The following is a 14,429-nucleotide window of genomic DNA, read 5'->3' on the forward strand; positions in this document are numbered from 1 at the left end:
ATAGAATCATACAATATTCTTTGGGAAGTGGCTCATTTCACTGATGATGTCCTTCAGGACCACCCATGTAGCATATATCTCAATTTCCTTTTTTAGGCTGAGTAATACTGTATTCTATGGACAAACTATAATTCATGTACATTTGGGTCCCTCCCTCCACTGGGCATTGAACTTAGGGTTTTACATATGCTAGGCAAGTGTTCTACTTCTGAGCTGTATATGTTTACATATATCCTGCTTTTTATGTTTTGAGACAATCTTGATAAGTTGCCCAGGATGACTTTAAATTTATGATTCCCCTGCCTTAGCCACTCCCCCACCCAAATAGCCGAGATTGCCAGGCTGAGCTAACTCCACCACCACCCTACCATACCCACACCTTCAGAAATCTGGGAATTAAATCCAGGACCTTGTAGGTAGGTGATCTGTTAACTATCATATCCTCAGCTACAAGGCTGGCCTTGAACTCACTCTGCAGCATGAGCAACCTTGAACTATTGGTCCTCCTGCTTCAGCCTCCTGAGTAGCTGGTTTCACAGCTGACTTTTATTCCAATTTTTAAGTGAGGTTTTTACATGTAGTCCAAGACCATTCTTGTCCTTTGCTACAGTGAACTGTAGCACCATGTTTGACCCTTGAAGGCCAGTCAAGGAAGGCCCAGGATAGTATATTTTGCTGAGTCTTCCCTTCTTACCCACTTTGCTCTACCCCCAGCCCTTCCAGACTCAGAACTCATCTGTATGAGCTCTAGGCCAGACTTCCAGAACTACACTTGGATGACATTTCCCAGATGACATGCCCAAAGGCAACTCCCAGTTTTCCTCATTACAGGACTTGACAGCACCATTCCTGTGGCTTAACCCAAATCTCTGGTAATTGTCCTCAGTCCTGCATCATGTACTCACCCAGAGCCCCTTCTGGCTCTTCCAGAAAAGTAGACCCCAATGCAAACAAACAGGCCCAGATACTAGTGTGCCCAGTCTGTGTGATCCCAGGGTGCCCTTTATTTTTAGATCTTGGAAGGCTACTTGATTAGGAATACTTGTATTGATCCATCTGCCCCAATTTTTTTTCAAACAGGGTTTCTCTGTGTAGCTTTGAAGCCTGTCCTGGAATTCACTCTGTAAATCCGGCTGACCTTGAACTCAGAGATCCATCTGCTTCTGCCTCAGTGCTGGGATTAAAGGTGTGCACCACCACTGCCTGGCCTGCCTCAATATCTTAAGCATGCTATCATGCCTAGTTCAGTAAAATGCTTAAGAGCAACTCATGGCTGCAGCATATCTTTTCTGCTGCATTTGTTCCTATTGAACTTACTGTCACCCCATGCTCTTCACTCTAGGGGACTGAGGCTTTATGACTGTGTTCCTTTACTGCTGTATTTCCAGTTGACATGGTCCCAGATATAGTCTCAGAATGGAGCTGGAGGAAGGTCCCCACACCTGTATCCCCACTTCATCCTTCTTTCAGGAAGCAGAAGCAGGAGCCAATTTTGGAAAATGAAGTGTCTTTATTGCTATGTTTGCAGTGGCTTTTTTTTTAGCACAGTAAGAACGTCCCCAAAGGCCTGCACCCTTATCCAGCCCCACCTCCCTGGCTTAGTCTAGCCCTGTGTGAAGGATGCCTTTCTAGGGCTACTTAGCTATCTCAGGCTTGATGGGACACAGATGTGAGTTTAACCTGCTACACGGAAGACTTGAGATGTCAAAAGTACATTAGCCTTTAGCTTAGAGGTGGGAGCTGTGCCCAGGATCCCTTCCCTGGGCTGTGTCCATGGGTGATCCCTGCAATCATGCCCAGCCCAGGGAACAGGGTATGGGCAAGCCTGAGCATGCTAGGTGAGCAGACCCAGAACCCTGGGACAATGCTATAGCCTTCTACCCCACACAAACTTAGGGGCAAAGGGATAGCATGGGGATACCCTTGAGGCCCCCACTTTCCCACTTCAGTCTCAGGCTGGAGACCACACAAAACATCCACACAACAGACTCATACTCAACAGCCTGAAGCTCTTGTTTCACCTATGAAAATTAAGTCTATAAATTCACACTCCTTGGCTAGGGTCAGAGAAAAAAGGTAGGGATGTGAAGGAAAGGAATGGTAGGGTGGGGATGGTTGGGGCTTTTTAGAAATATACAAGCAGAAGTCTCACTCAGTTTTTTTTCTTATAAAATGTGCAAAATACAAGCCTCCTTTGCCCAGAGGCTCTGTTTACTTCTGGTATTCACCTTCACTGAGATAAGAGATCTACGCATCTTCTACACACACACACACACACACACACACACACACACACTCAGACCCAAGCTCATACAATTAATATTGGTGGCAATTGGCGCAAGAACACAAGGTTCCATTGCTGACTGGCTCTCTAGCTTCTAGAATAGGGTTGGGAAGAGGGATCTAATCCAGCTGAAACATTTGCCTTAGTTCCACTGTCCCTCTCTTGCCTCCCCCTCCTGTCCCACCTTATTCTTTCCCTCCTCTCCTGTTCCCCAAGCTGCCACTGTTGTTTCTTGGGTGAAGGTGTGTTACAGAGCAGAGCGTGGGAGGCAGGCAGGTAGGGCTGGCAAGGCTAGAAGATAGGTCCTGGGGACATGGAAGGACAGGAGGTGGGGCCTGGAAGCAATGCAAGTACCAGCATGGCTAAGGGCTGGGGAGGAGAGGCATCTATTTTTGGTGGGTTGTGATATTTTTGGCATTTTATTGAAAATGGAAAAAGTTATTTTTGTTAGCACTCATGGTGCTTCTTCCCCCCTCCCCCCTGGCAGACCCCCAAACTGTCAAGGAAAGGCAGGCCCCCTGGAGGAATGGGTAGAGGCTAAAGCAGGGGCTGCTATGGCTACCAAAGGATGAGCTGGTGATGTGAGCTGGAGGTGCCTGTCACATGACACTCTCCACCACGACAACCTTGCTGCTCTCAGACACTGGAGTCAGGGTGGTCAGGCCCCTGACATCTGCATCCTGAGCTCTGTATTCCAAGTGGTGGAGGCCCCAGATAGGCTGGGTCAGGTGCTGCCAGCGCTGTGAGAGAGGAGAGCATGTTGAACCTCCCATGAGTCACTTGCTCCACCCCACAGCAACAGCTTCTGCCTCTCTATCTCCTACTACATGCCACCAAAGCAGGTCTGTTCTCTTAGGGCACCCTTAGGGGCTGTGCTCCCTACAATGGGAAGCAGGGTTAAGTAGTTCTTGTGTGGAGCCAGGAAAGTGAGAGGTGGGCCTTGCTTCCCTGGTGCCACACGAAGCCATGATAGTTTAGCTTTCCTTCCATCAACCTGTAGTCTGAGCTGGCTGTGCTTCTGGATGATGGCTTGCCCCTCACAGGGAAGAGTTGGTTAGGGACCTTACCTCTGCCATGGTGCCTTTTGCCCTGAGGAGAGAGCACAGGAGGTGGAGGGGCACACACATCATGGAAGAAAGTGCAAAGGCCCAGCCAATGGCTTCGCCCCACCATGGGTACACGTAGGTATTGTTGTAGACCAGTGGCTCATAGTATACAACGTTGAAGATGAAGATGCCCTGTGTACACAGATGTGTTTAGTCACAGGACCTCACTACACCACCCTACTTGCCGAGCTTCCCCAGCCTTACCATGCAGACCAATGGGGTGAAGAAGGACCAGCACCATTTCATCCAAGGGCAAGGTCGGTACCCAATCATACAGGCAATGTCATCCATGAATCGGTCAGCTCCTGTAACAGGGTGAGGTGGATGGGAAGGATAGAGTTGGATACCATCCACCTCTATTCCACCCTAAAATTTCTAACCCAGTCCTTCACCTTGACCTACCGTAAACCCAAGCCACCACCACACACTCCCAAAAGGCTTGCCAAAGCAGGGTAGTGCCACTAGCTGAGTAGTAGTCAAACAGCTGGAAGACGTACATTCCGCCCTGAAGAACAGAGCCAGGTCAGGAAAGATAATGGCCCATGGCTGGAGATGACAGTAGCCAACCTTACCCCAACTCACATCAGTCACCATGGAGAGATCGATGACAAAGCAAAGGACACAGCAGAGGGCCACGGAGATCTCCCTTTGGAAACGGAAGTAGTAGGAAGCCGGGAGGAGATCCAGGAGCCCGGTGATGAAGCCCTCCACACCTACAAACTGTGGCCAGGGCAGCTCAGGCAGGTCCCCCATGTCCCCGTGCATTTCTTGCCCAATAATGCCAAGCCCCCTGACCACCAGCCCCTACCCCATTCTTGCCCTAGAGCTCCTGCAAACCTGGCTGTCCAGACCGAGCAGCAGCAGCATGAAGAAGAACAAGGCAGCCCAGAGTGGGGCCACAGGCATCAGTGTGACAGCCCGTGGGTAGGCAATGAAGGCTAGGCCAGGCCCTGAGTGCAAAGATGCAGGGTGAGACTGGCTCTCAGCACCATCCTGAGTACCCTGATGCTCAAGGTCATGCTCATCCCCCAGATAATAAAACAATAAAAACCTGGGGGCTATTTGTGCCTCAGGATAGCTAGGCCCATTGAGGTTCTACAGGCATCTCACACCAGGAGTTACAAAGGCTATGATGCTTGGTAGTCTCACCCCATATTAGCAGGGCTCCTGACTCAACACTAACTCTCCCTGGGCTCCAATAGCCATGGCAGTTGCTCTGGAGTAACACAGCAGGGGCTGAAGGAGCATCTCTTTTTCTTCTTTGTTTTTTGAGACAGGGTTTCTTTGTATAGTTTTGGCTGCCCTGGAACTCACTCTGTACACCAGGCTGGCCTTGAACTCACAGAGATCCACCTACGTCTGCCTCCCAAGTGCTGGGATTAAAGGCGTGCGCCACCACCGCCCAGCTTAAGCATCTCCTTTTCTATCTCCAGCACTCAACAACTATGAGGACACACCCTGCAGCCCTAGGGTGGGTGGCCTCCTGGCTCCAGAGAACAGCCTTGTCAGCTGCTTAGAGCCATCTGAACAGCTAGCTGAACTCGTCTGTCATGTTTCAGAATGGTTTTGTGCCTGCCCTACATCAGGGTAGTTCTGCAGTTCTGGAGATGGGCCAAGGTCTGGCAGCTCACCTGATTCTGCCACCTTGGAGATGTGCACACCCTGCTCTGTGGCCATGAAGCCCAGGATGGAGAAGACCACAAAACCAGCAAAGAAGCTGGTCCCACTGTTGATTAGTGCCAGGATGATGGCGTCCCTGGGGGTGGAGGGGCAGAATGTTCTGGTTTAAGCAGCTCCACTGCTTCAGGGCAGGGCAGGGTAAGGCAGGGAAGGCAGGGAAGGCAGGTGCCTACTTGTAGCAGTTGTTGTTGAAGCGATTGTAGCTGCCTAGGGCTGTGAGTGCCCCTAGGCCGATTGCGTAAGAGAAGAAAATCTGGGTCCCGGCATCTATCCATACCTGGAAGGGATGGTAGCAGAGTCATAAGAGACCCTGCTCAATAGATTGTATCCCCCAATCTTGTTGCCACAAACCACTCATGCTCACCTGAGGGGACCCCAGCTTTGACCAGTCAGGCTTGAGATAGTAGATGATACCATCCAGGGCTCCAGGCAGCAGCACCCCTCGCACCAGCAGCACAACGAGGACCACGTAGGGGAATGTAGCAGTGAAGTACACAATCTAGGGGGCCAGGGTGCTCAGAGACGTTCTGACCCCTGTTCCCCCTTAAGAGGCCTCCTGCCTAAGCTTGGTGGCTAGCTCCCAGTGCTACTGTGAGCTGGACACATGGGACACAGTGTTCCCAAACTGCAGTCACGCTCAGAATTTGGGTGAGGAAAGTCACCAGCATTCATTCTATTCCTAAATGACTACCCACAGGGAAGCTAGGGGCCATACTGGGGCCCAGGCAGCTTCATAGAAGGCACTATTCAGCTATAGTAGGAAGGGAGAGACAGGGCCATGGCATTCCAAGGTGAGGGTCCCTAAGGTGCATCTAATGTATAAAGAGGGAAATCAGTCCATGGGCAGTGAGAGGATGTGCATTCTCCAGAGGGGCAGCTTCTGGGTATGTCCATGTGGCAGCATGCCTATCTATATGAAGGCAGGAATGTTTGGGGAGTATGGGCAAGGAGAATCTGTGGCAATGTTACATGGGATTATAATAAGCACATATTCCTCAGAGCTCTGGAGTCCCAAACTCCAGGTTATCCTTGATAGGCTGGTGGGGTCCTTGGCAGCTAGATATTCTAGCTGGGCAAGAGGACAGGGTTGGTTTTACAGCTTGGTGTTACTGCTAAAGAAAGAGGGAGGGAAATAGAAAGAGGGAAGGAGGGAGACACTCAGCACTTGAGGACCATGTTGTGAATGAATATTGATGCACTGCAGTGTAACGATAAGTCTGGCCCTCTAGGCACCTGACCATGTCTCATGGTTTGGCAGTTTTAATGTAACCTGAGAGGGAACCTCTGAAGGAGGGGCCTGAGGACCACAGAGGTGAGGAGAGCTCTAAAGATCAAGTCCACCCAGAGTGAAAAAAAATCGACTTAGGCATCTAGGGATGAGTAGGGAGAAACAGAGAGAGACAGTGGAAGAGGAAAGGGAAAGGACTGAGATGGAGTGTTGGACACAGGGAAGGGTAGCTACTGCCTGGACTTTTCACCCTTGGGGCTGAAGATTACTATCCCTAGATGTGAGATTACAAAGAATGCCTAACAACAGGGTGAGACTAAAAAAGACCTGCCCACTCTGTAGGCTTGAGCCTCAGTCCAGTCACCCCCTGTTGTATTTGTGTCCCTTGTAGACATGTACACCTCCCAGGCAATGCTGCCCCACCCTGCTTGCCTCCAGCTGTACCTTTCCTGTTGACTTGACCCCCTTCCACACACAGAAGTAGACCAGCACCCAGCAGGCCAGCAGGCATAGGGTCACCTCCCAGTTGAGGGCCCCTGGCACCTCCAGCCCCGCAGAGAGTCTCAAAACTTTGTTCCTAGAGCAGAAAAGAAAGGAGGGCACCTGAGCATCATGTCAGCAGAGGCCACTGGGATTTGCTTTGGACTTGATGGGAGGACCCCTCACCACAGCCCTACCTAGGACCCACCATCAGGTGTCTGGAGAACTACCCCAGGTCAACAATCCTCACCCCAACCTTCTACATATATGCAGTCTCAGCTTCTTAATTGGGTCAACATGATAAGACCATGGCAAATGCTGTGTTGCTGTAGGAGCAATGTCTATTCAAGACCCAGGACTAGCCTAGACACTCCCGGAGAATGGGGACAGACAAAGCGCAGGAGTGGTTGTTTTGCATCCCTGGCCATGTGCCCCCAAGGCCTGACCACATAAGGAGAGCCCAAGGGATGAGATAGGATGGGCTTGGCCCAGAGGCACCTGACTCACTCCCAGAACTCGATGACAGGAGATCGACGGTCAGCAAGCTGGTCACATGTGAGGTTGGCCAGGCTGGCATTGGCACAGTCTTCATGGCGAAAGATCTCCACACAGTCAGGAGTGTTCCAGGTGTGGCCACACGTGGCCCAGGGCAAAGTGGTGGTGAATGACTTGACCAGGTAATAGAAGCCCCAGGCCAGCACCATGATATAGTAGGTGTTGCAGTAGAAGACAATCACCATGGAGGCATAGCCCAGGCCTGAGGATGAGTGAGAAGCTTCCTTTCCTTCTGGGCTCCTTTGTGGCCATTTTCCTACCACTCCTATTATCTCCCCCTTCCAGAGCTGGCACTGATTCCTGCTGAGTTCTCAACAGCTTGCTCCTTTTCTCCCTGTATTCTCTACTTCCCTTTATCCTGCCAGAGGGTTCTCCAAGCTTTTTTAGCACAAATGTGTGTATTCCTACACTAGTCTACCTTTCCCGCCTGTAACATTTGCCCTGTTTCTCTACTATTCGCTATGCCTCAGCTCCTCCATCTAGTCCAGAGCTAAAGACAGACCTCCTTTCCTACCTTGTGTGGCTACTACATTCTGCTGATTGTCCAGCTTCAAATGCTGCCCCTTTCCTAGGTCTCATTGTCACCCTGCAGTTACAGAAGGCAAGCCTGCACCCATGTTACCCAGTAGCCACCATTACACATCAGGTGGGAGAGCTTTCTAATAACCTAAAGTATGGGAAATATTCGCCCCTTCAGTGGGCAACCTTGGCAAATTGCTTCACTCCTGTGTGTTCAGCTTTAGGGACAGTAGTAGGACGCCTGTAATGAGTCAGGTGTGTCCAACAGGTCCTGTCCCTATGCCTAGCCATCTCTGCTCCCTCGTTTCTCCTTTAAACAACTCTGCCAGCCCCACCCTAGATCCTGACTCTTCATGTTAACTATTTTTATGTCCTGTAGATTCTCTAAGTCAGGGAGGGTATTACCTAGCCCCTAAGTCTAGTGCTCAGGATAAAGTAAGATTTCTTCAAGTGGGTCACAGCCATATTCTGTTCCCCTGCACTCATCCCAGTTGTTGGAAAGAGGAGAGCTGAGAATTGCCTCAGGGTGGCTCACCTTTGAATAGGGGACAGATGTTCCAGACATTGATGCTGCCGGCCTTCATGAACTGGCCTAGTGAGATTTCCAGGAAGAAAATGGGGATTCCTCCAACCAGGGCAATCAGGACATAGGGAATAAGGAACACACCTAATGGAGGAAGCATGGAGTACACTCAGGATGCCTCCCAATGACCCCCTGCACTAAGAGGGAACTTAACCGAAACCCCTAATCCAAGCTGTCCAGGCCTTACAGATCATACTGGCCTGCAGAAGTCCTAGAAGGTCCAGGAAGAGCCCTAGCTTCAGCTTGCACCCCAGTCCCATGACTTCCCACTGAGTGAATCAGTGCAGAAGTGGCCACTGACTCAGAGGCTCAAGGTGAATAATCCCAGGAGATGAGCTCTGGGTTTCTTGAGGAGGCACAACAGCAGTGCCTAGCCAGTATTTATTCCCTGAACCATGGGGTCTTTAGCCTGTGGACACCTAGGGTGACCTAAACAGGTATCAAAAACAGAGGCTTATGCATGCAGGCAATCTTTTGTGCTACAGCAGGCAGCAGAACAAGAAGGAATGGCTAGGGGGTGTGCATGTATACCAGGCTGGGTGCTCACGCTTGGGGGCTTGTCCAAAGGCAGTGAGCCCAACTACCCTGTACTTTGCACTCATGAGGGTCACAGGAGGAAGTTGGGTGTGTAGCAGTCCTCTGCTTATGGGTGTATTAGTATAGGAAAAGGTAGACAAGTCAAGGAAAGGGCTAAGGCAAGATTTCAGTAATTAGGAGGGGGAGAACTGAGCAGCTGGAGCTCTGACCTACTCCTCCCTACTGCTCTCTAGGATCCCTACTCTGCTCCGGCTCAGCTCTCCCTACTTCCCAGTAACAAGAGTTACTGTAGTTTGCTGGGTGGGCTCCTGCTCCCAGCATCCATCCTGAGTGTGACCTTGGAGTAGAGGCCGTCCCTCTGGGAGTCAGTTTCCCTCACATCACCCAGCTGCTTTAGCTCTCCAGCAGTCCAGTTCTGCTTCGCAGTCCTAGGACAGGAGAATGCCCACTACTGTTGCTAAGCTGGGCTTCTGCAATTGGGAATGGGATGTGCATGCAGTGTGTCTAGTGGCGGCGCCAGGAGGGCCAGGCCGCAGACTTCCCAAGTCTGGCTGAAGCACCCAGTGTTCCAAGCCTGAGTCTGAGGGGAGGGGAGAGGAGAGTAGAGAGAAAAGGGAGGGGGAGTGGAGACTGTGGGGGAGGGACAGTGGCCCATTGTGTGTGTGTGTGTGTTCCTGTGTGCACACATGGGGGGGGCACACAATGTGTCACTTGTGTGCTTGACCCATGGGGGCAGCCAGGGCTCCTCACCTCCCGAAGTCCCGTCCACTGGGGGCAGGCCCTCTCTTCCCAACTCAGTAGCCAATCACTCCCAGTCTAGGATGCAGCCCCTCAGTTCATCAGGAAGCTCTCCTTGATTGCCTCCCCCTACACTGCCAGGCACATGACCGGCGGAGGGAGGTGGAGGCTGGCGCGATGGGTCACCGAGTGCTTGGTCGGTGAGGGGGCACCATGGCCCCCACGCGCTATGGGCGGGCCTCCCCACCCTCTGGACTTTCCACCCCACTGCTCGGGTGGGCATGTGGCAGGCTGGGGGTGGGAACTGACCCCTGATGAGAAGCCAGGATGCTCAGGGGCAGGGGTGCTCACCTCCGCCGTTCTTGTAGCACAGGTAGGGGAAGCGCCACACGTTACCCAGACCCACGGCGAAGCCCACGCAAGACATGATGAAGTCCATCTGGCGTGTCCAGGTCTCTCGCGGCGGCACAGCAAGGCGGCCGCCGGACGCCCCAAGGCTCGGGGGCCCATCGCCCTTGGCCGGGGCACCGTCGGGCCCGGGCACGATGAGAGGACCCTTCTTTTCATCGCCAGACACGCTATAGATACCGTTCTCGGCGCTCTTCTTCGCCATGGTCCAGGGAGCCGCGAGGCCGGGTCGGGGGTCGCGGCGCCTCGAAGGTGGCGGGCGGGTAAGGGGCTCCGGTGGCACCTGGAGAGGGGGCCCCGAAAGCGCAAGCCCGCCCGGGGGCCTCGGGGGCGGCCGGGCCGGGGGACGGGGCGGCGGCGGGCGGGTGCGGGACGGCGGGGGAGGCGCAGTCAGAAGCAGTCCACGAAGCACTTGAAAGTGAGCCTGAAGAATCTCATGTGTGTCGGGGGCCCGGGAGCGCGCGGGCGGCGGTGGAGCCTGACCGGGCGGCGGCGGCTCCCGAGACTCCGGCTCGGGCGGCGGCTACTGAGGCGTCGACTGCTCGCTTGGCCGGAGGCTCACCCTAGGGTGCCGCGAGTGGCATCGGAAACAGCCCACGGTCTGCAAGCGGCGGCCGGAGCAAAGGGCCTATGGCCCGCGCCCCCCGGCCCCGGCCCAGCCCCGCACGGCTGTCCTGCTCACCCGCGGTTCCACTGGCGCTAGCGGCTCCAGTGGTCCGGGGCGCGCCTCGCCTCCTTCTTCCCGGCGGCGGCGGCTACAGCCGCTCTCCGGGCTGCGGCAGACTCAGAGATCCGCCAAGACACTCCAACTATCCGTCTCTTTCCCGGTGCGACCGGCTGCTGCTTAAGAACCGACTCCCGGTGATGTCACTGTCGCCCCACCCCCACGACCCGGCTGTTCTCCCTCCCCCCTTCATCCCGCCCTCCCAGTCACTCCGCCTACCTCCTCCTCCTCCGGAGACGCAGCTCTAGTCCGGAGCAGGATGGCTGCTACCTGGGGCGCTGGCCAGCACCTCCTCCTCAGTGAGCCAAGCCGCCTTTCGTTCTAGAATCACCTGGCCCGGGTGGGGCCAAAGTCTCCTCAAGGTTTTTCTGAACCACCAGGAAAACGGACGGTCTGGCTGACTTCCAGACATCATAATTCCTTCTCCCTTCCCTCCACTGTTTCTTGCCTGGAGTCTGTTTTCCAGTGAACCATTCTTCACCAAGGTCCTTCTGGCCTGCCTCCCAGTAAGGACCTAGGGAGAGTTGGGTACCCAGGTGCCAAGTTTCTTGCTACCTGAACTAAAGTAGGTGCCCTGTGCCATAGCTTCCCGAAGGACTAGCTCTGCGCTGACTTGAAGAGGGAGTTCTTCAAGGGGTTCTGTGGAACTTTGTCAGAAGCAACTGAGCTGTCTCTTCAAGACATTTAGGCTTCCCCGAAGATACAGCCTGGAGGCTGAGGGTCAAGGTGTCAGCTTTGGGTGTGACCAATTTCTCCAGAGTGAGCAAAGGTAGCTTGCTTGGTCGAGGATCAAGGTTATAATTTTTCACCAAGGTAGAGAAGGGGACTCCATGATAACTCTGGTCAGTGCACCCTTTGCCTGGTGTGGGGGTGGGTAGGGCGTGTGATTTATGGCTACTGAGGTAAGAATAGGGTAAGGCTGCCCCCTGGTGCCTGGTAGGTGTACAGATCCTCCCTTTAAGCTCAGCATCTGCCTGTTCTGTTCCTCAGGGACCTCCAGGCCTCTCTATCAGCATCTGAGCAGCTTCTTGGGAATTTTCCAGGGTCAGGACTAGCCTGGGGTGTATTATTGAGGTGAGGTGTGCCCATTTCAATCCCAAGCTCCCTGATCTGATCAGACACCAAAGTCCCCAGATGGCTCATCCCATCATGCTAAGCCTGCAGTCATCAGGCAGCTTTAGAAAGAAAAGCAGTTCCAGCCAGAGCCAGATTGAGCCTGATAGGTGAGGGAAGAGGGAGGGGGCCCATCTCCACCCGGGCTAACAGGAGGAGCCACGTGTGTGAGTGTTTATTTGATGCCTGTTTCATGGTAGAATCTCCTTGCTCATCAGAGGACCCTAACTTGGGTCTTCTCTGGCCCAGCCTGGGACCAAAGTCCTCCTGGAGAAACAAAGGCCATTGAGGAGTTACCCAAAACACACATACTGGAAGAGCTGGAGCCACTCAAGGAACACAGAAAAGGGGCATTTAAGAGAGGAAAGAAGAGGATTCCAAGGAATGGGCATAGAGGACTCCATTGAAGTAGAAGGACAGAGTACAGATGTGAGACCTGCAAAGGGAAAGGAGTTGCTGCAACAGTGACCCAGATGAAGTGCAGGCAGAGGCCAGTAGACAATAGGAAAACAGGCTGTGGAACTGAGAGCAGAGTGGGAGCTGGGTGTGGGCAACTCTCAGGAATTTAAGACCCTGGTTGTACAGTGAGTTGGGGTGGCAGGGAAAGAACATAGTGGCCTGAGAAACATGTTGTGGGGAGGTCCAGAGGTAAACAAGTCAAAGCTGGGTGTAAGGGTGAGGAACTCCATCCATCCTGGGCCTGTGCTGAGCATCTGGGTGAAGAGGCATGTGCCAAGCCCAGGTACAGGAATGTAAATAAGGAAGAAGTACCATCTTCACCTAGACATAAAGAGGCACTTTAAGGTAGCAGGCACCCATGCTTAGACACCTGGAACTTCCACCTTTGCGGGCTCAGAAGGGGGCCAGGAAATGAAACAGTTTTCTTGCTCACCTTTTCTTTCCTTTTTTTATTAGAAAGAAAATTATTTTACATGTCAATCCCAGGTCCCTCTCCCTCCCCTCCTCCCCTGCACCCCCCCCCTGCAACTAATGCGTACCTATTTCATACCCTTTCTGTTCCCCAGGAAGGGTGAGGCCTTCCGACAGACTCACCTTATCTTCTTAGGGTGTGAACCTCTCCATACTCCAATGGCTAGTTCTGGGCTAGGCCCACACTGGCTCACTGGTTCACTGGCCTCCTGCAGTGGTACTGGTTCTATTTCTTAACTGGCTTGCCATTGAAGGTCAGGAGGCTAAAGAAGGAGGCACCGGTGGCAACTGCCCTGTCACCTACCCATGAGCCATTTCTCAAGAAGCTAAAAAGCAGCTAACCAGTCAGAGTGCTGGCAGCCTCTGTACCTGTGGCATTTGCTCCAACCCAGACTGTGGAAGTGTGTGCACTGATGGAGACAGTTCATGTGTCTAGTGACAGTTCCTAGGAGGTGTGGAGCACTAGGGGGAACAAAAGCATTGGACTTTTCAATCCTGGGTAGGGTCTCTCCAGGGCGTGCTCCTGCAGAGTGTGTGTGTGTGTGTGTGTGTGTGTGTGTGTGTGTGTGTGTGTGTGTAGTTGCTAGGGAGGAATATGGTGGACTCCCCAGGATCTCAGCTGATAGCCACAGGCTCTTCATAACTAGCACTGTCCTTTGGGGCCCTGATGTTCCACTCATAAAGGCACTTAACTGTGCTGAGAGTTCCTAGGGGCTGGGGTAGAAGCTGAGAGCATGCTGGGGTAGAGGCAGCACACTGGGAAAGGGCTGTCACAGGGCCCCTGTTGTTGGTGGAGGCTGGCAAGTAAGGCTTCGGGTGGACCCACTGCCTGCCCAGGCCTGAGGTAGCCATGGACTGGGAGAAGGCCGGATGGAGGTTGTCACCCTTACACTGTGTACTAGATGGAAAAGAAAGACTGCTCAAAAAGTTGGGAAGGCAGACAAGTACCACTGTATATCAATTTTATTCAAGTGCGAAGGAAAAACCAGTGGCTGATTTTAAGCAGGAAACTGACATGAACTGAAGTGTTGGTTTTGTGAGGAGGTAACCTGAAGGCAGGATTGGGGCACCTCCTCTTCTGGAGGTCCAGCACAATGAGCTTTGGAATTAGAATGAGCTTGGAACAAAGGGAAACATGGGGTCCACCTGACAGGGCTTTGTACTTCCAACTCCCCTGAGGAAGGGTAATAAATATGGCCAGGGTCAAGGTTCATGTAGCTGGGGGGGTAGCCGAAGAAGCCTCCTCCCCCAGCATAGTCTACCTTGTCTACCAGCTATGCTCATTCTCGAAGACAACCTGAAAGGATTGATACTATGTTTTGACACAAACATCTTTTTCCCTTTGTGGGGGTATGGTGAAACAGTGGCTGACCTTGAACTTGAATAGATTCTCTTGCCTGAAACTCCTGAATGCTGGCATTATAGGTGTTAGTTACCACATTCAGACATAGAGAAATATTTTTCCAATGTTTTGAGACAAGATGTCATTTAGTACAGGTACCCTGAACCAGCTATACAGCTGAGTGTGACTTGGTTCTTCTGAT

General features: G+C 52.8%; 1 protein-coding gene across 1 annotated transcript; it reads right to left on the reverse strand.

Moving 5' to 3' along the window:
• Positions 1-1,490: 1,490 nt before the first annotated feature.
• Positions 1,491-10,978, reverse strand: Slc6a8 (solute carrier family 6 member 8). The gene is made up of 13 exons (XM_027432429.2): positions 10,062-10,978; positions 8,388-8,519; positions 7,286-7,535; positions 6,743-6,875; positions 5,435-5,569; positions 5,244-5,347; positions 5,022-5,146; positions 4,228-4,340; positions 3,973-4,110; positions 3,793-3,895; positions 3,595-3,695; positions 3,352-3,522; positions 1,491-3,024 (listed from the first exon to the last, which is right to left on the reverse strand). The coding sequence occupies exons 1-13, from the start codon at positions 10,321-10,323 to the stop codon at positions 2,884-2,886; spliced, it is 1,908 nt and encodes a 635-aa protein (XP_027288230.1). The 5' UTR covers positions 10,324-10,978; the 3' UTR covers positions 1,491-2,883.
• Positions 10,979-14,429: the final 3,451 nt, after the last annotated feature.

Source organism: Cricetulus griseus, chromosome X, assembly GCF_003668045.3.
Source record: "Cricetulus griseus strain 17A/GY chromosome X, alternate assembly CriGri-PICRH-1.0, whole genome shotgun sequence".
In the NCBI taxonomy this organism is placed as follows: domain Eukaryota; kingdom Metazoa; phylum Chordata; class Mammalia; order Rodentia; family Cricetidae; genus Cricetulus; species Cricetulus griseus.